Genomic DNA, 23,199 nt, shown 5'->3' with positions numbered 1-23,199 from the left:
AGAAAAAAAATCGGCACATACAGGCATGCGCACGTGCCCGCGCATGGCTTCATGGTCATGGTAGTCTTTGTTGGGGTAAACACAATGTATTTCACTACTACTCTTGTCCGTTAGCAAACCTACCCCCCCTCGGGTTGGCCGGTCCGCAAGAATACTGTCAATAATAAATTGGTCCGCAGTGCAAAAAAGGTTAGGGACCCCTGTGGTAGAAGGTTGAATTTTTCTCTGGACTTCTGTACCATTTTATCCTGTTTTGAAAACAGAAGCTGGCCTTAAAGTGTAGTTCAATGACATTCCACAATAATATAATGTGATGCCTAGAATACAAGTTTTGGAATAGTGTTCACTTGAGTTAATAGCACAAGGGATCTGTCATCTTTGGAATTGTCTGGGCTGTCACTACCAAAGGAATATAATAAAACAGGAAAATCTAAAGGGCTGGAGGAAGGGGTGCTTTTTTTTCCCTTCCCTTCCTCTACCAAACCACTATTGAGTCCTCTAAATTTCTCGGCCATTCTATTTATAATGTGATTTTGATATTTTACAGGCGGCTTCCATGCAGTGTAACAGATGCTTTCAGTTTTTGCTGGACCTTATTTGTGTACATTAAAGGTATGAGGTTTTGTTTCCCTCATTAGTTATGTGAGTTTCTAACAGTGTACAATTTGCACAGTATTGAGTAAACTTCTAACTTTATCAGTTTGCCTTCTTTCACATTACGTTTCAATGATAGTACTATTAACTTAGCAGATGTGAGATTAAATTGCGTTTTGAAAGCTTGTGCTCAGAGAGCAGCTACATTGTCAGAACTCCACACAATCATACCCTCAGTTCTAATCAATGAGCACCAAACCCTGTACCTCTGTATCTTCCTCTGCAACTGGATCCTTGACTTCTTAAAACAGGAGAACACAGTCTGTGAGAATTGTCGTCTCTGGCAATCAACACGGAAGTAAGTCATTGATGCGTGCTTGCCCACTGCTATACTTTCTTTACACCCACAATTGTGTGGCTAGGCACAGCTCAAACGCCAATCTATAAATTTTTCAGAGAGACAACTATTGGCAGAATTTCAGATAATGAGGAGGCATTCAGAAGCAAGGTGAATCAGCTGGTTGAGTGGTGTTGTGGCAACAACATTGCACTTCATTAAGATCAGGGAATTGATTGTGGATTTCAGGAAGAGGAAGTCAAGGGAACACACATGAATTTCATTATGGGATCAGCAATAGAAAGGGTGAGCAGTTTCAAGTTCCTGGGTGTCGACATCTCTGAGGATCTGTCCTAATGCCAGCATATTGATACAATTTTTAAAAATTGTAATTGATAGCAGCTATATTTCATTCAGAGTTTGAGGAGAATTGATATGTCATCAAAAACTCTTGAAAATTTCTACAGATGTACCATTCTAACTGGTTGCATCACCATCTGGTATAGAGGGGCCACTGCACAGGATAGGAAAATACTGCAGGAAGTTGTAGACTCTTCTCATCTCCAACATGGGCACTCACCTCCCCGAACCTTCAAAAGGCGAAGCATCAAAAAGGCAGCATCGATCATTAAGGAACCCCTGTCATCCAGGACATGTCCTTATCTCATTGCTACCATCAAGGGTGGGATACAGGAGCCTGAAGACCCACACTTAATATTTTAGGAACAGCCTCTTCCCCTCTGCCATCAGATTTCTGAATAGGCAACGAACCCATGAACAGTATTTTACTACATTTTTTCCTCTCTATTTCCACTGTTTAATGAAGTTACTTTTTTTATATACAGCTTTTATAGATTTTATTATAATGTATTGCAATGTACTGCTGTCACAAAACAACAAATTTCACGACACATGCCAGTGATATTAAACCTGATAATGATTATGAATCTCTTTTTATCCAATAAAACTAAGATCTCTTTGCCAAACTCTGGTTTCTGCTACACACACCGAAAAAATTCAGAATGTAGAATGAGACCATTCAGCCATTTCACTTTTGCTGACCCTACCAATGTAGAAATTCATCCCTCACTCCCCTGCCCTGTTTTGCCAACTTGCATGCATCAGCCTACAAAAGTATATCCAGTTTTGAATTGCTACCCCTGTAATACTTTCTCTAGTATGTAAAGATATTTAGGAGCCATTTGTCACTGTTTCCCTATCATGAAAATGCTTTTGATTATATCAAAACTCGCTATCACAGTTGACAAATTTTCAGTATATCAAGTCTATCCTCAATCTGCGCCTTTTCTAAAACATCAGTACAAATTGTTTTAAGTGCCCCTAACAGTATTTTAGATTATTTCTTCGTTAATTTTGTTCATATTCTATGCCTCATTCATGAACACTCAAATTCTGTTGGTATCTTTATAACTTTATACTTGCATTTTTTGAAAATCATGTATTTGAATTCAAGTTTTTCTGTTTCATACCTTTTCGACACTTTTCCTCTAAATTGTTTCCTGACATTTTGTGTTCTTTGTAGCTTAACTAAATGTACAAGAGTCAATTGGAAAATATGAAGCCATATGATTCACCGATGGTTTGAAACCAGGAGCTTAAGGTAGCATCTCAGAGTAGTTGCAAGTGGGTAACATTGTCCCTCTGAGTGCATCCTGAGCCCATGTCAAGCAATTATCCTGCCGCCTTTTCCAATATGCAAACAAATTCCGACTTCTACCCAAGGCACCACAGCTCCTGAACATCTACATCTGTGCATCTATGCAACATACCATTACTTTCCAAACAATTGGATATATTAAGAGATGAGCAACTGTTTTAACATTACAAGGAATGCTTCACTTGTAATATTCTGGCTATGATTCTAAGATAATTACTTTTCTATTAGAAGAATATTTAATTAGTAATTTAAAAACAGAAAATGCTGGAAGCAGCCACTTGGGTAATATCTGTAAAGGGAGAATCTTCAGGCCCTCATTTTGCATCACTGACATTGTTGTGTTTCAGGTAATTTTAGTATGATTGGTGATGACCTTGTAAATTCCTACCATCTTTTGCTGTGTTGCCTGGATCTGATCTTTGGAAATGCTTTATTGTGCCCTAACAGAAAAGATCTACTTAATCCAGAGTTTGAAGGTAAGAGCTGCTGTCTTAGTTCACACTATGATGCATACTGTTGTATCAGTGATGAGCTCTGAATGTAAAACTATTCTATCAGTTCTGCTAGGCCATGCAAGTTTCCCACATAATGCAGCATTTTAAATAATGCTACACGTACTTGGTATTAGTATAAGCTTGGGGAAATTTCTCCTTGAGTTATGCATTGCAAATGCATTGCCCATTTGATTCACAAGATCTTAAACTTAATGCACTACTGTGTCTTCTGGTATGATTTGCAGGATTGTATTGACTTACTATTGCAAACAAATAGGAAATATTGATTCATTTTTTCAACTGAATCTATTTAGCTTGCCATCGGAAGCAGCAGATTTGATCCAGGTATCTTGAAACGGAGCCAGTTTTGACTGCAAAGTATAGTCTGACTGGTTTCAATTGGATTTTGTTTCTGGTAAGAATGTCCCCTCTCCCTGGTTTAGAAATCACTCCTGGGTGTTACCAGTTCATTTTAAGTTTAAAATCAGGGTGTAAATTCAAACTGCAGTGTTGTGCATGAAATGAAGTTCTCCACAACCTACGTTTAAATTGAAAGTCATTGGAGAACGGCACTGGTGAATTTTTAAACTCATTGTTTTTTAAATTAAACATGCTTTCATAAAACATATCAATTGTGGCACAATGGTTCACTTTGTAAAGCAATTTTTGATTATTTGTAAAAGGGGACTATTTGGGCTTTAGTACTTGAAGCACAGCAAACTGGAAAAAGATTTAAAATCAGTTTGTTGGCTGTTGCTGGTGTATCTTGGATTTTATTTTCTACCCTTTGTCTCTTGAAAAGGTGCTGATCCGTTGCTGCCTTAGCCTCAGCAGTGTGAGCTCAAGGTGATCGAGCAATTTAGTAACAAAATTGTGAAGTAGTGTTTCTCATGCAGGTTTTTTTTTGAATATTTGAGCCCTTCTACAATGACAACCAGGGAAATGTAGAACAGGCAAATAGACGGAGTTTGGGTGAGGATCAGCTGTAGGGTAACAGGTGGGCTCAGAACTAATAACCAACTTAAATTTATAGTCCAGTTCCAGTTCATTTTTGTGCCGCTTAATTACATTGTTCTTCAACTTTAATTTTCAATTGGAAATGTCAAGTTTTATTTTTCCCTGGTAAATTAAATTCTCTAAAGTATATTCATTTGTACATTGCACAGGTTTGCCACCAGAGTTTGGCAGCCAGGACTATAAACCCCCAGTGCAACCACCATGTATCATTGAGAAGCTATGTGACCTGCATGATGGGCTCATAGTAGAAGCAAAGGGTATCAAGGAACACTATTGGAAACCTTACATTAAGAAGTTATTTGAAAGGAAGGTAAGCTAAGATGGGAAGTAAACATTTGACTCACTTTCACTACCTACTGTGCCATTATTGGGAATAAAGATGATCGGGCAAAAATTATAGCTGTTTCTAGTGTTTGAAGTGTACTGTGCATTTGCATGTTCACTCTTTAACACACATTGTGTGAAAAAACACATTCCCTCACTCCTTGAATTGACCTACAGCGTCTTCACACATTAGCTACCCTCTACATGAAGTGGTTAAATGCAAGCAGATGGTGCGCGACAGGTATCACAGTATTTTGTCCCATCTGTCCATTAGTATTTAAGTGGGTTTAAATTTTCCAAGATCGACAGTATTGTCTATAAATAGTTTTATAAATTATTTGCTCAGTGCCCATGTTTTGATCATGCATTAATGCTCTAGTTATAAAAATTGTGATACTTAATACGTTATTTCATTTATACCTCATATTTAGAAATAATCTGCCTCTGATTCTTTCTATTTAAATATTTCCAAACTTTCAACATCCTGTCTGTTGCCATTGCCCTTTGAAAACCAGAGCCTGCCTGTCTGGTTTCGTGGCCATAACTGTTTGTGACTGTGGGAGGTCAGTGCAGAGTTTGAACCTTGGTGTTGGTGAGGTAATGGGCTGAGAATTTTGTTATTTTCTCACACATTACTGTGAATGCCTGCAAGAAATGAATCTCAGAGTAGTATACGGTGACATACACACACAAAATGCTGGAGGATCTCAGCAGGTCAGGTAGCACCTATGGAAAAGAATAAAGAATTGGTGTTTCGGGCCAAGACCTTTCTTCAGGGTTGAGAAAGAAGGGGGATTATATCAGAATAAAAAGGTGTGGGGAGGGGAAAGAGGCAAGCTAGAAGATGATAGATGAGTCTATTCCTCACTCTGACCTTTTACTACTTTTCACCTGCCTATTTCTTCCCTGGGTCTCCCTCCTTCCCTTTCTCCTATGGTCCACTCTCCTCTCCTATTGGATTTTTTCTTCTCCAGCCCTTGACCTTTCCTACCCACCTGGCTTCATCTATCACCTTCCAGCTAGCCTCTTTCCCTTCCCCACACCTTTTTATTCCGGCATCTTCTTCCGTCCTTCTCGGTCCTGAAGAAGGGTCTCAGCCTGAAACATCAACTGTTTATTCATTTCCATAGGTGTTGTCTGAGCTACTGAGTTCCTCCAGTAATTTCTGTGTGGTGCTCTGGATTTCCAGCATCTGCAGCCTTTCTTATGTATGTGGCAACATGTACGTACCTTGACAATAAGTTTACTTTGAACTTCACCTTTTTTCCTGGGAATGATGGCACCTGCTGTTATTTGAGATAGACTAATCTGGCAAACACCCACATGTTTCGGGTGCACGAGCATTTTGAATCCAGTTTGTGATGATTTTGCTTTGCTTGCAGATTCTGAAAGGAAACAGCGAGCTCTTTGTAGATCTTCTGGACAGTACCAACTTCACAGACAACAAGTGAGTTTGAATATGATTGTGACGGACAAGGTAGAATGAGGGTCAGTGTCTCACATCAATAACATGGTTGGTGGTGAATTGAAGGTAGTGAATATGTTTGAATTAAAAGGAACTCTGCCTGCGATGGATAACCTGGTGGAAAAAGATAGTTGTGGTTAACATGCAAAGTGATGACTTTTCAGTCAAATATATTGACTGAGTCTATGGTTCAGATTATGGAAACCAAACCCAGATCTAACCATTCATCTTGAAAACATTGGTTAGTGTACAGTAGTGAGGAGGAGGAGTTAAAGCCACATCTTGGGCACCACAGTGTGTAGCCTAAGTGAATGTCTTTTTAAATTTATAGTTGGTATGTACTGGTGACTGTTCTGAATGGAGAACCAAGATTATTATAATGAGGTAGCACTAAGCAAGATTTATTGTGTCTCATTTGGGGGGGGGGGAGAGCTCAAATTAATTTAAAAGACCTAACAGTTTGGATTTGTCTGAAATGTTGGGATTTTCTTTGTTCTGTCAATTAGCAACAAAATGGTTTACCAATTGCACTTGATTTATCATTCCTTTTCACTTTCATACAGCTTAACATTGGATCCATAAGGAACAAGTGTTGACTGATAGAAATTGTTTTGCTTTGGACATGATTAAACAGAGTAGATATACCTTGAGATTTTTTTTATTGTTCACACAGTATGTGGGCTGACAGGACCAGGGGTCTTATTGCCCTTTCAAAACTCCCTACAAAAGGTGGTGGTGATGAGCTGCCTTTACTACTGCAGTCTGTCTGCTGAAGATACTTTGTTGGTTGTGTTGGGTTAGGACTTCCAAGATATTGACCAAGCAACAATGAAGGAAGAGTGATGTATTTCCAAGCCAGGACAATGCGTGACTTGGAGAGAAACTCAGAACTGGTGGTGTCCCCGTGTATCTTTTGTCATTTTGTGAAGGTGCAGAGTTTTTAGGCTTGGATGGTGCTATTAAAAATAAACTTGATAAATTGATATGTTTTATAATTGAATACAGAATCTGCAAAAGGAAACATACAAATGAATGGGCAAATAGATAGAAAATTGAATCTAATGTAGGAAAATGTGAGGCTTCATATTTTGGTAAGAAAAATAAAAAATGTTTTCCTAATCAATGGTTTAAAAAGTGCAAAAGGAATTAAGGAAACAAATCATATGTTGATCTTTATTAGTAAAATGTTTGAAGTATGGTAAGTTTGACTCAAGTTGTACAGGGCTTTGGTGAGACCTCATTTGGAACAAGGTTTGTGGTTTTTGGCTCTGGAGTTAATGAGGAATATAAAAAACATAGAATGCTGAAAACACTCTTTGGGAGTAAAGTCAGGGGGAAAAGAAAAAGAAAAAGCTCAAGATTTGAAGTCAAAGCCAGTCGAGAAGTTCTCTCTTTACATACATATGCTGTCTGACCGGAACGTTTCCAGCATTTTCTGTTTTTAATTTCCCAGTATCAGCAGTTTTTGATTTAATTTAGTGAAGAATGTACCTTCCCTCAAAGCTGGTGTTACTCCAGATTGCTTTCTGAGGGGGTGATGGGATTGTCAGTCATACTGAAACAGGCTCTTTGGCCCGAGCAAGATCCCCAGCTAACATAATCTGATTTGTACAGTAAAGAGAGACTGAGGAACGTTGCACCTTATAAGGCATACATGAATCTGAATCTTATTGAAAGACATGTTACTCAAAATGAGCCCATTTTCTCTGCATAATTTTTTTGCCATTGTTCTTTTGTATAGCAAAGCAGTAAACAAAGAATATGAAGAATATGTTCTGACAGTGGGTGATTTTGATGAGCGAATATTTCTGGGAGAAGATGCGGATGAGGAGATAGGGACACCTCGTAAAGCTGCAGCAGATGTTCCAGCTGGCAAATTGTCGGCAAGAATGCAAGTTGAGTGCAACCTGCAACAGCACTTTGAAAAAGTAACTCAGATACCTACCTTCTTAGCAGTCAACTATCTTGTGCACCATGCTGATAAGAAATGAGTTGTGGTGCTCATAGCTTCTGTACTTGTTATGTTGTCATTTAACCAGCTCTTTCCATTCCCTTTATAACCTTGATTTTATGGAATGGTCTCTACAGAATCGTAAGTGTATGGTGAACTAGAAGATGGTGTTCCGTTGCACCTATACCATGCAGAACAAGAATAAATTAATCTGCTCCCACTGAGGTTGCTTCATAGCCTCATGTATCATGGCACATCAGATGTTCATCTAGTTACTTGTACACCTGTCCAAAACTAATTTCTTTTGGACCTACATTATGTCATGCGTTTGGAATGAATTCCATTTACCCACTTGACCAATCCATGAATAACTTTCTGGTCCACAATTTTCTTTCTTGTCATTCACACACACAGTTATTGAATTACCTGCAATTTCCTTCATCTTCCAGTGAGGTACAAAAAGTAATAAGTCTCGTATGAACCCCATGGAACCCCATGACAAGCAGGCTTTCCAGTCAGTAAATTGCCATCAACTATTGTCCTTTGCTTCCAAGCATCAGGGTAACTTTAGATCCAGCATTGCACTTATTCTGGGCTCTGATCTTTGTCCTGTCTTCCCAATAGGTGCTTAACTGATTTACTGAACATATTCAAGATCTTCTATTTTTAGTTGGATATAGTGTTTCCATATCAAATCTATACTTTCTGACCTTGGTAAATCATGGTTTGTAAATGGCAATTAATGGAATCCCTCTGAATAGTTTGTCCATTGATGTAGGCTGGCAATTAATCTGTCCTTTGCAGTCAGAATTTCTGAGACTGGGAAGTGGTCATCAGAGCTTCATCCAAAGGCTCTGTGTTCAGTATGTATCCCAGGGAATGCAATACTCTTGAATGAGATGCTAAACTGAGCCCTTGATTCCTTGTGTCAGTTAAGATTCATGTACGTATACTCTGCAATTGCTAACATTTTGCTGAGGCTTGCACCTTGAATATTTTGGGTGAAAGAAGCAAAATAAACGAAATCTCTTGAATGTTCTCACAGACAAGGTCTTTGACGCCTTCAACGCCATTGACAGGAAGACGTTACTTGAAAGAGAAAGAGCCTGTTGTGACACCAGTGTCCTCAGCAACGCAGAGTGTCAGCCGTTTGCAGACCATGGTAATGGGACTAAAGAATACTCCAAGTGAACATCTGCTGCAAATATTCAAGTGAGCGTGTTTTTTTTTCCACCTGCCCATAGTGAGAAGTGCAGTAGTTTTGGTTGCTGTGCCATTGATATACAACGCATTTAGATGTCTCTCTGTCTCTTTCCCCCCACCCCTTCTCTTTCCTGCCTCAGCTGTTGGCCATTGTCTTGTAGTGTTTAGTACTTCTTTTTGAACAAAGATGAAAAATCTAGAGGAGAGCTATGGAATTGTGCTGAACAATTGTTTTAAGACCATAAGACATAGAAGCAGAATTAGGCCATCTGGCCCATTGAGTCTGTTTTAAGCAGAGACCAAGGAAGCAGATTGTTTGTTCTTGCCTGTACCTGTTGTGGTCTGGGAAGGAAGATGTGAAAGGCATGGGAGGTGGGAATACATATTTTTAAAAATTATTTGTTTATTCAACAGTAGTGTTCCAAAGACAGCATTTATTTCCAGTCATGATGAAAGGTTTCGGGTCAAAACATCGACTCTTTATTCCTTTCAATAAATGCTGCCTGACCTATTAGGTTCTTCGTACATTTTTGTGTTACTCTGCATTTCTAACATTTGCAGAATTTCTTGTGTTTATTTATTGCCAACCTTGGTTTCCCTGAGACATTGAAATTGAAAGACGGGTGTTGTACAGTGTGGGCATAAGACCAGAAGACATGGGAGCAGAATTAGGCCATATGGCCCATCGAGCTTACTCCACTACTCAATCACGGCTGATCCTTTTTTTTCCCCCTTCCACAACCCCATTCCCCACCCTTCTCCCTGTAACCTTAGATGCTGTATCCAATCAAGAATCTGTCAAGCTCTGCCATTAATACACCCAATATGCTGGCCTCCACAGCTGCCTCTGGTAACAAATTCCACAAATTCACCACCCTCTGCCTAAAGAAATTTCTCTGCATCTGTTTTAGAGGGACATCCCTCTATCCTGAGGCTGTGTCCTCTTGTCCTAGACTCCCCCACCATGGGAAACATCCTTTCCACATCTACTCTGTCTTGGCCTTTCAACATCAGAAAGGTTTCAGTGAGATCCCCTTCCCCCTCATCCTTCTACATTCCAGTGAGTTCAGACCCAGAGCCATAAAATGTTCCTCGTATAATAACACTCTTATTCCTGGAATCATCCTTGTGAACTGCCTCTGGACCTTCACCAATGCCAGCACATCTTTTCTTAGATGAAGAGCCCAAAACTGTTCACAATACTCAAGATGACACCTCAACAGTGCACTATGAAGCCCCAGCATCACATCTCTGGTCTTGTATTCAAGACCTCTTGAAATGGATGTGTAACCCTAGGCTCAGCCAGCACATGTTCGTCTAGGGGAAAACAATTCCTGGCCCCGCCAAACTGAGAAATCTCGTTTGTGTGAATGCTGTGTGATGTCTTGCCCGGTTACGAATCCGAACTGCAAAATATCTGACAGCACACCTTATGCAACTAACTAATTAACCTTTATAAATCTTAATCTGGATAGAGGGTTCGTAAAGAAAATAAAAAGTGAAAGGGCCCATTTTAAGGAAAAAGTCAAAAGTGCACGTTGGAGCTCACTGCTACGGCTGTGCATCAACCATTGAGCTCCAAGTGTTGCCAAACTTCAGACCTTTGCTCGCTGACCACTCCGTCAAGTGGTCTACCAGCTCTCTCCGCACGTGTTTTCCTTCTCTTGCCGACAAAAAAACGCGACAATCTCTCTTCCAGACTCACAAGAAAGAACAATATTTCTCCCATTGGATAACATACATTCCAAAGCCCTGTTATCTCTAGTCATAACCCAAACATTGCTGCTACAGAGAAACCATTACATTAGCAGTGAAGCATTGCAGGGGGGCCATTACAAATGCTAACATTGTTTTGCCTTTCTCACCACCAACTCTACCAGCAAGCTAACATCTAGGGTGTTCTGCACAAGGACACCCAAGTCCCAAGTCATTGCGGCCAAAAAGTTCTATTCAAAAGCTTCAAAGGAACATCTAAACAAACGCGATGCATTTTGGAAACAAGTCCTATGGACTGATGAAGTTAAAATAGAACTTTTTGGCCACAATGAGCAAGGGTATGTTTGGGAAAAAAAAGGGTGCAGAATTTTATGAAAAGAACACCTCTCCAACTGTTAAGCACGGGGCTGGATCGATCATGCTTTGGGCTTGTGTTGCAGCCAGTGGCACGGGGAACATTACACTGGTAGAGGGAAGAATGAATTCAATTAAATACCAGCAAATTCTGGAAGCAAACATAGTCATAGTCATTGTCATACTTTATTAATCCCGGGGGAAATTGGTTTTTGTTACAGTTGCTCCATAATTAATAAATACTAATAGAACCATAAATAGTTAAATAGTAATATGTAAATTATGCCAGTAAATTATGAAGTAAGTCCAGGACCAGCCTATTGGCTCAGGATGTCTGACCCTCCAAGGGAGGAGTTGTAAAGTTTGATGGCCACAGGCAGGAATGACTTCCTATGATGCTCAGCGCTGCATCTCGGTGGAATGAGTCTCTGGCTGAATGTACTCCTGTGCCCACCCAGTACATTATGTAGTGGATGGGAGACATTGACCAAGATGACATGCAACTTAGACAGCATCCTCTTTTCAGACACCACCGTGAGAGAGTCCCATCTCTCCATCAAACCGTCTGTAAAAAAAAAAGCCGAAGATGAAAAGAGGATGGCTTCTACAACAGGATAATGAACCTAAACACACCTCAAAATCCACAATGGAGTACCTCAAGGGGCGCAAGTTGAAGGTTTTGCCATGGCCCTCACGGTCCCCCGACCTAAACATCATCAAAAATCTGTGGATAGACCTTAAAAGAGCAACGGCCCAAGAATCTCACAGAACTAGAAGCCTTTTGCAAGGAAGAATGGGCTAAAATCCCCCAAACAAGAATTGGAAGACTCTTAGCTGACTACAGAAAGCGTTTACAAGCTGTGATACTTGCCAAAGTACTTACTAAGTACTGCCATACAGGGTGCCCAAACTTTACTTCGGGCCCTTTTCCCTTTTTTGTTATTTTGAAACTGTAAAAGATGGAAATAAAGTTTTCTTAAAATATTAAAGAAATGTGTCATCTTTAACTTAACGCCTTTTGGAAATCAGTTCATCTTTTACTCGCTTAGCTATTCACAGTAACAGAGATTTTGACCAGGGGTGCCCAAACTTTTGCATGCCACTGTAACACCCAATCCAGTATAGCTGATCCTTAGTAGGCTCAATGACCAACTGCTCTAAAAAGGCATTCAACAAACTCGTTCTCTTGAGATCCATTACCAATCTGATTTTCCTAATCAACCTGGATTTTAAAATCTCTCATGACTGTCTTGAAATTGTCCTGACTTGGACCGCAAAGCACTCCAGCGTGTGGTGAAAACTGCCCAGTGGGTTATTGGCACCCAGTTGCCCTCCATTGGGAACATCTACCACAAACACTGCCTGAGCAGGGCAAAAAGCATTATCAAGGATGCATCTCACCCTAACCATGGACTTTTTACTCTCCTCCCATCCGATAGGTACTACAGGAGCCTCCGCTCCCGCACCAGCAGGCACTGGAAGGTCTTCTTACCTGAGGCTGTGACCCTGCTGAACCTCACATCACAGCGCCAAGCAGTATTGCACCCATATTGTACTGTTCCAGTAGTTTTATATTTGTCTGCTGTAGCACTTTTTATTATTTGCAGTTATTTTGTAAATAACACTTATTCTTTGCATTTCTGGTCAGATGCTAACTGCATTTTATTGGCTTTGTATCTGTACTCGGCACAATGACAATAAGGTTGAATCTAATCTAATCTTTTCCATTTCCTGTTGTAATCTGTTGTCCACATTCCAGCTGCTTTTGGGAGGCCTTGCGGTTTCTTAACTCACCCACAAGGATTCAACATCTTCTGATCCTATGTCACATCTTTCTACTGATTTGATGCTGTTCTTTACTAGTAGAGCCCCACAACCCCTTCTGCCTACCTTCCTATCTCTCCAATGTAACATTCAGCTCCCAACTACAACCATCCTTCAGCCATGATTCAGTGATGACCACATCATACCTGACGATCTATAATAGTGCAATAAGATCATCCACCTTATTTCTTGTATTCTGTGCATTGAGATGTAACACTATAAGTACTGTATTTGCCATTTGATTCTGCATCCTTAATGCACTGATACTCACCCTGCTGTCTGCAATTTTGTCCTATCATCTGCCTGTCCTTCCTGACAGTCTGACTGCACACTATCTTTGCTTCTTTACCATCCGCCCTATCCTGAGTCCCTTCATTCTGGTTCTCATCCCCCTGCCAAATTAGTTTAAACCTTCCCCAACAACTTTAACAAACCTGCCCGCAAGAATATTGGTTCCCCTCTGGTTCAGGTGTAATCTGTTCCTTTTGAACAGGTCATACCTCTCCCAGAAGAGATCCCAATGATCAAGAGCCTGAAGCCCTGCCCTACTGCACCAGCTTTGCAGCCACGCAGTTATAGTAAAATAGAAAACCTACAGCAGAATACAGGCCCTTTGACCCACAATGTTGTGCCAAACGTGTACTTTAGAAATTACCTAGGGTTACTCCCCCCAGCTCCATGTACCTATCCAGGACTCTCTTAAAAGACCCTATCTATCCGCCTCCACCACTGTTGCAGGCAGCCCATTCCACACACTCACCACTCTCTGTGTAAAAGGCTTATCCCTGACATCACCGCTGTACCTACTTCCAGCACGTTAAAACTGTGCCCTCTCGTGTTAGCCATTTCAGCTCTGGGAAAAACCCTCTGATTATCCACACGATCAATGTCTCTCATCATCTTATACACCTCTATCAGGTCACCCCTCATCCTCCATCGCTCCAAGAAGAAAAGGCCAAGTTCACTCAACCTTTTCTCATAGGGCGTTCTCCCCAATCCAGGCAACATCCTCGTAAATCTCCTCTGCACCCTTTCTATAGTTTCCACGTCCTTCCTGTAGTGAGGTGACCAGAACTGAGCACAGTGCTCCAAGTGGGGTCTGACCAGGGGCAGGATCCTATATAGCTGCAACATTACCTCTCGGCTCCTAAACTCAATCCCATGGTTGATGAAGGCCAATGCACCTTATGCCTTCTTAACCACACAGTCAACCTGCGCAGCAGCTTTGAGTGTCCTATGGACTCGGACCCCAAGATCCCTCTGATCCTCCGCACTGCCAAGAGTCTTACCATTAATGCTATATTCTGTCATCATATTTGAGCTACTAAAATGAACCACCTCACACTTATCTGGGTTGAACTCCATCTGCCACTTCTCAGCCCAGTTTTGCATCTTATCAATGTCCCTCTGACAGCCCTCCACACTATCCACAGCACCCCCAAACTTTGTGTCATCAGCAAATTTACTAACCCATCCTTCCACTTACTCATCCAGGTCATTTATAAAAAATCACGAAAAGTGAGGGTCCCAGAACAGATGAGGCACACCACCAGTCACCGACCTCCATGCAGAATATGATCCATCTACAACTACTCTTTACCTTCTGTGGGCAAGCCAGTTCTGGATCCACAAAGCAAGGTCCCCTTGGATGCCATGCCTCGTTACTTTCTCAATAAGCCTTGCATAGAATACCTTATCAAATGCCTTGCTAAAATCCATATACACTACATCTACTGCTCTATCTTCATCAATGTGTTTAGTCACATCCTCAAAAAATTCAATCAGGGTTGTAAGGCACGACCTGCCTTTGGCAAAGCCATGATGACTGTTGCTAATCATATTATGCCTCTCCAAATGTTCACAAATCATGCCTCTCAGGATCTTCTCCATCAACTTACTAACCACTGAAGTAAGACTCACTGGTCTACAATTTCCTGGGCTAACTCTACTCCCTTTCTTGAATAAGGGAGCAACATATGCAACCCTCCGATCCTCTGGAACCTCTCCCGTCCCCATTGATGATGCAGGGATCATTGCCAGAGGATCAGCAATCTCCTCCCTCGCCTCCCACAGTAACCTGGGGTATATCTCGTCTGGTCCTGGTGACTTATCCAACTTGATGCTTTCTAAAAGCTTAATGTCTATATGCTCAAACTTTTCAGTCCACTGTAAGTCATCCCTATAATCGCCAAAGTCCTTTTCCGTAGTGAATACTGAAGAAGCAAAGTATTAGTGAAGGACCTCTGCTATCTCCTTTGGTTCCATACACACATTTCCACAGTCACACTATATTGGTCCCTTTCTCTCACGTCTTATCCTCTTGCTCTTCACATACTTGTAGAATGCCTTGGGGTTTTCCTTAATCTTGTCTACCAAGGCCTCATGGCCCCTCCTGGCTCTCCTAATTTCATTCTTAAGCTCCTTCCTGCTAGCCTTATAATCTTCTAGATCTCTATCATTACCTAGTTTTTTTGAACCATTCGTAAACTTTTGTTCTTGACTAGATTTTCAACAGTCTTTGTATACCACAGTTCTTGTACCCTACCATCCTTTCCATGTCACATTGGAACATACCTATGCAGAATGTCACACAAATATCCCCTGAATTGCCACATTTCTGCTGTACATTTCCCTGAGAACATCTGTTCCCAGTTTATGCTTTCATGATCCTGCCTGATAGCTTCATATTTCCCCTTACTCCAATTAGACCCTTTCCTAACTTGTCTGTTCCTATTCCTCGCCAGTGCTATGGTAAAGGAAATAGAATTGTGATCACTATCTCCAAAATGCTCTTCCATCTTGGAGGCTTATCTACATATTGTGTCAGGAAATCTCCCTGAACACAACTAACTTTATACTTTATTGTCACCAAATTGATACAATCATCATAGCGATATTTGATTCTGCGCTTCCCGCTCTCTGGATTACAAGTCGATAGTAAATGTTAAAAATTTAAATTATAAATCATAAATAGAAAATAGAAAAATGGAAAGTAAGGTAGTGCAAAAAAACCGAGAGGCAGGTCTGGATATTTGGAGGGTACGGCCTAGATCCGTTCAGCAGTCTTATCACAGTTGGAAAGAAGCTGTTCCCAAATCTGGCTGTACGAGTCTTCAAGCTTCTGAGCCTTCTGGAGGGAAGAGGGACGAAAAGTGTGTTGGATGGGTGGGTTGTGTCCTTGATTATCCTGGCAGCACTGCTCTGTCAGGGTGCGGTGTAAAGTGAGTCCAAGGACGGAAGATTGGTTTGTGTGATGTGCTGCGCCGTGTTCACGATCTTCTGCAGCTTCTTCCGGTCTTGGACAGGACAATTTCCATACCAGGTTGTGATGCACCTTAGAAGAATGCTTTCTACGGTGCATCAATAAAAATTAGGGTTTTAGGGGACAGTCCAAATTTCTTTAGCTTTCTCAGGAAGCAAAGGCGCTAGTGGGCCTTCTTGGCAGTGGACTCTGCTTGGTTGGACCAAGTCAACTCATTTGTGATATTGACCCCAAGGAATTTAAAGCTTTTGATCTGTTCTGCTGCGCACCACTGATGTAAACTAGGTCGTGCTACTCCTTCTGAAGTCAACAACCAATTCCTTCGTCTTGCTGACGTTGAGGGATAGGTTATTGTCTTCGCACCATGCCACCAGGTTCTTAATTACTTCTGTGTACTCAAACTCATCATTACCCGAGATACGGCCTGCAATTGTTGTGTCATCAGCCAACTTATATATTGAGTTCGATGGAAACTTGGCTACACAATCATGGGTGTACAGTGAGTACAGCAGGGGGCTGAGTACACAGCCTTGTGGGGCACTGGTGCTCAGAGTGATTGTAGAGGAGAGCTTGTCCCCTATTTTTACAGCTTGGGTCCTGTCTGTGAGGAAGTTGAAGATCCAGCTGCAGATCTGAGTGCTAAGGCCCACGTTCCAGAGCTTAGGAATCAGTTTATTTGGAATGATGGTATTAAAGGCAGAGCTGTAGTCAATGAAAAGGAGCCTTATGTATGTGACTTCATTCTCCAGGTGTTCTAAGGAGGAATGTAGGGCCAGAGAGATGGCATCTGCCGTTGACCTGTTGCTCTGGTAGGCGAATTGCAAAGTGTCGAGGTTGACCGGTAGGCTGTGGCTGATGTGTGCCATAACCAGTCGCTCGAAGCACTTCATAGCAATTGATGTCAGAACTACAGGTCGATAGTCATTCAGACATGCCACCTTGCTCTTCTTCGGCACTGGGATTATCGTTACCTTCTTAAAACATGAGGGGATCTTAGACTGAAGCAAGGAGCAGTTGAAGATGTCAGCAAACAGTCCAGCTAGCTCGCTTGCACAGGCCCGGAGAACCTGTCCCGGGACGCCATCTGGGCCACCTCCACCCCATCGAAACCCCTTGCTCTAGTTCCTGAAAGACTGAAATAAAATGAAAGTTTTCACAAGGCCAGGTAGCAACTGTAGAGATAGAAATGGAAACAAAGGCAAATTGAGTGCAGAGTAGAACTTCATAAGTCCTACAAAATTGATGCTAGACATACTTATTGTTAGCAGTATTCTCTGTCACCCATACAAATAGAGACTTTAAGTGCATAAAGAGCTTACTTAGGTTGGAAGGCAATTGGCTGACAGATCTCGCTATCGTAAATGCAGTGGATTCTGGTATATATTGGGCCATCAGTTAATTGGGACAGCCGCTTATTTGGGACAACTCTTAAAGAACAAAAATTAATTGCGGAAGTAGCCAGGATTCCCTTTGTTTATTGTAATAAGTACTTTATTGATCCCAAGTGGGAAATTATTTTGTTACAGCTGCAACAAAATACACTTTGCAATAATAATAAATATAATGTTAACTAATAATAAAGTATGAATAATATACACAATAATTTACCAATGTGCAATAATGTACAAGATAATAAAACAAACTTCTTCTGTGATGTATGTTCTTGTGTCGCATAGAGATGAACTGTTGTATGTGCTTATTGCATCTGGTAGGAAAGATTTTCTGTAACAAATCTTGTAACAGCAGAGCTGAATGAATCTGTTCAAAATGGTGCTCTGCTGCGTATTCATTTGTTCATGGAGAGGATGTGTCTGATTGTCCATGATGGATAACAGTTTGTTTAGTGACCTCCTCTCCACCAGTAACTCAAAAGAGCCTGGGTTGTAGCCGTGGACAGATCCAGCCTTTTGATGAGTTTATTTAGTCTTTTTGCATCACCAGCACCGCTGCTTCTCCCCCAACATAAAGCCGCAAAGAAGACTGCACTAGCTGCAACAGATTGGTAAAAGAGCTCCAATATCCTGCTGCACACATTGAATGATCTCAGCTTCCTTAGAACATAGAGGATGCTCATCCCCTTTTTGGTTGGTTTTGGTTTTCCAGTTAAGTCTGTTGTCGAGGTGGACACCCAAATTTTTGTACTTCACCACCCCAACTTCTCCCAGAATGTATACAGGACTTGTCACAGTCCTCTTCCTCTTAAAAATCAATCACCATCTCCCTGGTTTTTGCCACACTTAGGAGCAGGTGATTCCTCCTGCACCACTCCACAAACTTGTCCACCAGTCCTCTGTACTCTGACCCCTGTCCATGGCTGATGCACCCAACCACTGCAGAGTCATCAGAGAATTTCTACAGGTGACAAGACTCAGATTTGTACTGAAAGTCTGAGGTGTACATGTGAACAGAGATGGAGACAGGAAAGTGCTTTGTGGCACTCCAGTGCCACTCACCACCATCTCAGACAGTGAACAACCCAGCCATACAAACTGGTGTCTTGTCTGTCTGGTAATCAGTAATCCAGGAGATAGTGGAATTGTCTATACCCATCCTTTGCAGCTTCTCATTCAGAAGTAGCTAGATTGTAGTGAAGGCACTAGAGAAATCAAACAAATGCGACTCCCACAGTGCCACCAGCATCATCCAGGTGGGAGTGAGCTTTCTGTAACAGGTAGGTGATGGCACCATCCACACCCATATGAGGTTATTAGGCAAACTGCAGGGGTTCCAATGAAGATCTCACCTGAGTTCTATTGTAAGTCAGAACCAGCCTCTCCAGCACCTTCTTCACTTTATTTGAGACACTATGCTGCTTAATTGGGTCAGGCTGAACATTTTGCATCTTGTGAGAATCGCATGCACGTGTAGCAGTTAGGCACTATACCATGCTTAGAGTGAACAGTTTTTAAATAGTGTCATTTGGGTGATTGTGTTCAAAAAGCAATGATTCTTGTTGCTGATAGTTCGCAAGTAATAAACAGTAAGACAATTCAGAACTCTCTTGCTCTTTGTGGTTTCAATTACCTGTATTCAAGCTTGAAGATGCCTGAAACATCCAGGTGTGAAAATGCAACAATTTCACTACTTCAAGTTAGGAACTACAAAGAATTTGACGTTATCGACAATCAAATAATGTTACAATTAAAATAAAGGTTTGGTGCTTGCAATTGTCGAAAGCACTGCCTGAGGGCAACTAACTATCTGCACTAGGTGTCTGCATTGATTTTGTTCATTTACAGTCAATTGAAAGAACATGTCAGTGTACACTGGATCAATTCCTCCTTGATAACTTGGGAACTGATACATAGTTATAGTACTGTAGTAGTTTTAGTAGTGTTCTAATTTATTCTATGTTATTTAAATACACAAATTGTTAGTTGAACAGTAGCTTGTCTTTTTACTTTGTATCTCTTTAACTAGTTCCATGAAACTTCAACTGATTGGGGCAAAATATACTTACTGGTCCTGATGTGTCCCAGTTAACAGAATCCATTGTACATCTTTCACCTACTTGTATTCAGTGGCCACCTTATTAGGTACATCTGTACCCCTGCAACTCAATGCATAAAAGAATGCAGACATGGGCAAGAGGTTCATTTACTGTTCAGACCAAATATCAGAATGGGGAAGAAATATGAACTAAGTGACTTTGGCCATGGAATGATTGGTGCTTGACAGGGTTTTATCTCAGAACCTCTAATCTCCTGGGATTTTCATACACAGGTGTCCGGGACTTGCGGAGAATGGTGTGAAAAGCAAAAAAAAAAAAAATCCAAATGAGTGGCAATTTTGTGGCTGAAAAGCTTAGTTAATGAAAAAAGTCAAAAGAGAATTGCCAGCAGTTTAAACTGACAGGAACTCAGGTAACCACATGTTATAATAATGGAATGCAGAAAAGTATTTCTGAACACACAACACATCAAGCCTTGAAGTGGATGAGTCACAACAGGAGAAGACCATACAGGTTCCACATAATATAGTGGCTACTGAGTATAATTTTTAACTTGAGCTCAAATGATGGCTTGGTGACAAAATCAGGTGGAATTTTTTACAATAGATTGAGGAAGATGGGTAAATCAGGTAAAATGTGACAATGTACAAGTTTTGAATAATTATGAAAAATCATGTACTTATTTCAGCTCTTGTTCACGGAACCCGATTGAAGCAATATCAGCCCGAGTGAAGGAGATCGGTGACATCTTCTGCCAACATTACTCTCAATCTACGGAAAACCAGGCTGGTTCTCATATAGGTGAGAAACTCCATGAGACTGTCATCATCATCATCATCATCAGATGCCGTGCCCAGTTTGAGGTTTGACTGCCATGGCCCACACACTCCTGTTTCAGGTCAAGTGGATCAAATTCATTGGTATTCATTTCCAGTTCTCTGGTTGCTGTCTCCATCATTATTTGTCTTTGTCTTCCTCTTGCTTTCTTCCCTTCAATCTTTCCCATAATTACCGTGCATTCTAACTCCTCTTTCCTAATCACATGTCCAATGAAGTTACTTTGCCTTTTCATGATCTCATATATTATTTCTCTTTTTGTGTTTGCTCTGTTCATGATATCCTTGTTAGATATTTGTTACGTCCATGATATTCTTTGCATCCTCCTCAAAAACCACATCTCTGCTACTTCAACTCGTCTCCTCATGCTACTAGATATTGTCCAACATTCTGAGCCATATAACATAACTGGATAAATGTAACATTTCAGTGCTCTGAGGCGGGTTGTCGTGCCTAGTTTAGTATTGGTCAGTATACTCTTCATTCTCACAAAGGTGTCTTTTGCCATCGCTCTTCTTCTTTTGGTGTCCCAAGTCGCACCTGCCATCTGATGTCACCCAGCTTCCTAAGTAGCAAAAGTTCTTTACTTGTTTTATGTCTTTCCTGTTTATTCTCAGCCTGCAGATAGGATTCTCCTTCTTTTTGGATATCACCATACATTCTGTCATGAGACTGTAAGCTTTCGTATTCTCCCTAGGTACCTGTGTTGGAAAACAGCGGTTGAAAATCTGAAAACAGACAGTGCTGGAGGACTTGAACAGCATTTGTGGAGGGAGAAACATTTAGAAATCTGCTGATGGGAAATAATAACCTGTTCTCTTCCCCCTCCCCCACCCAGATCTACCTGAATACCTCCTATGTTGGTTTATGTACTGTCCATGTGCTGTTGATTGTGTAGTGGTCATGGGCACCCATTCAACTGCAGTCCATTTAATCTCTCACTTCACATTAAGACATGGTTTCTTTCCAGTGGTTGAGTAATCGGGTTGAGGCAGGATATTTTTTTTAAGTTTAAGGATACAGCATGGACGGGCCCTTCCAGCCGAGCAACCCACCTATTTAAGCCTAGCTTAATCACAGAACAGTTAACCTAGTGATCAGTGCATCTTTGGACTGAAAGAGGAAACTTGTGCACACAGGAAGAGCATACATACTTTCTTACAGGGTTAAACTGAACTCAGATGCCCCAGACTGTAATAAAGTCACGCTGACACTACACTACCATGGGACAGGTGAAATGAGAGAAATTCTGTGCCCCTTTCGATCAAAGAGTACAGGAGACTAGTTTATTTGCACTAAGCAATTTGTATGCTGTGGGGGTGCTGCTTTTGAATATTATCCTAAAATCATAGAAACCTTCCAATAGGATGCCATTTGACCTGTTTGTGCCAGTCAAAAATATGTTGTCATTTGAAATAGAAAATACTGAGAATGCTCTGTGTCTGTCTGTGTGCGTGTCTCTAGATTTGCTCTCACCTACTAACCTAATATTTCTGTTGACAGCTCTCAACTACAAACTAGAAAATTAACAACACAAGACGATTTGCTCCATCTTGCTTACCAGGTTTCAATGCCAAGCCTAATCCAGCAATGATTCTGGTATACATGTCCAAATGCTATTATAGTATGATTGGTGGAGGCAAAAACTCTACCAGGCAATGAATCTGACCTACATTACCGTCCAGCTAGAAACAGTTTCCCTTTTTATCCCATGTAATCCTTGTTTCTGTTTTCAGACCAGTTTCCCTGGTTTCTGACCAGTTATTGTTTAGCATATGATTATTAAAAGTTGTTTACCTCTACTGTACTATCCTGCTATAACTGTCTGACAATGCCTTCAAAAAAATGCTATGAACTTATGGAATCCTCCTTTTTATCGGGATTGTTTGAAGCAGATTTTGCCATCAAACGGTTGCGGCTTGCTGAAATCTTGTACTGGAAGATTCTGGAGACAGTGATGGTGCAGGAAAGTCGACGCAACCCTGGGAAGGACATGACAGTGAGTAACTGACAGTTTTGCATATCATGAAACATAAGGCACAAGAGCACAAATAGGCCATTCAATCCATCGAGTCTGCTCCACCCTTCCATCATGTCTGTGTTATTATCCCTTTCAACCCTATTCCCCTGCCTTCTCTCCATAACCTTTGACATTGACTAATCAAGAAGCAATTAACCTCAGCATGACTCCATGCTGTACATTCTGTTCAGACTAACCAACGTGTATTTTAAATCTTCCAGGTTTTACTGGAGCAAGATATTTTCCATTCGTCGCTGATGGCATGCTGTCTTGAGATCATCCTGTCCTCCTACAATTCCCAGCGCACCTTCCCATGGATTATTGACATCCTGAACCTTAGCCCCTTTTACTTTTACAAGGCAAGTCCAAAGGTTGAACTCTTGAGAAATACAGATGAGAAGGTTCATTTGATGTTAGCATCTTGTGGGCATTTCCCTCTGCTCCTTTTTACGCAAGCTCATCAGAGCATCAATCCTAATCTCATAGAAAATAGGTGCAGGAGTAGGCCATTCGGCCTTGACATAGGTAATCATAAGATACATAATTTATATATACACACAATATTATACATCAATTTTAAGTGCACATGACATGCACTGCTTTACACAGTGCCCAATTGGAGAGATTGGAAGTTTGAGAAGACATAGTTCACTCAGGTTCACCAATTAAGTA

General features: G+C 41.0%; 1 protein-coding gene across 1 annotated transcript in view; it reads left to right on the top strand.

The window, feature by feature from the left end:
- rbl1 (retinoblastoma-like 1 (p107)) overlaps positions 1 to 23,199 on the top strand; it is a 129,112-nt gene that overhangs the window by 46,819 nt on the left and 59,094 nt on the right. Inside the window, exons 4-12 of the mRNA XM_063040966.1 lie at positions 548 to 612; positions 2,957 to 3,085; positions 4,270 to 4,430; positions 5,827 to 5,891; positions 7,651 to 7,837; positions 8,906 to 9,072; positions 20,359 to 20,471; positions 22,403 to 22,506; positions 22,749 to 22,886. Of these exons, the coding sequence (XP_062897036.1) occupies positions 548 to 612; positions 2,957 to 3,085; positions 4,270 to 4,430; positions 5,827 to 5,891; positions 7,651 to 7,837; positions 8,906 to 9,072; positions 20,359 to 20,471; positions 22,403 to 22,506; positions 22,749 to 22,886 (1,129 nt within the window). The remainder of the gene's footprint in view (positions 1 to 547; positions 613 to 2,956; positions 3,086 to 4,269; positions 4,431 to 5,826; positions 5,892 to 7,650; positions 7,838 to 8,905; positions 9,073 to 20,358; positions 20,472 to 22,402; positions 22,507 to 22,748; positions 22,887 to 23,199) is intronic.

This window comes from Mobula hypostoma, chromosome 2 (genome assembly GCF_963921235.1).
Source record: "Mobula hypostoma chromosome 2, sMobHyp1.1, whole genome shotgun sequence".
Taxonomy (NCBI): domain Eukaryota; kingdom Metazoa; phylum Chordata; class Chondrichthyes; order Myliobatiformes; family Myliobatidae; genus Mobula; species Mobula hypostoma.
This window is presented reverse-complemented; position numbering and strand designations above follow the sequence as displayed.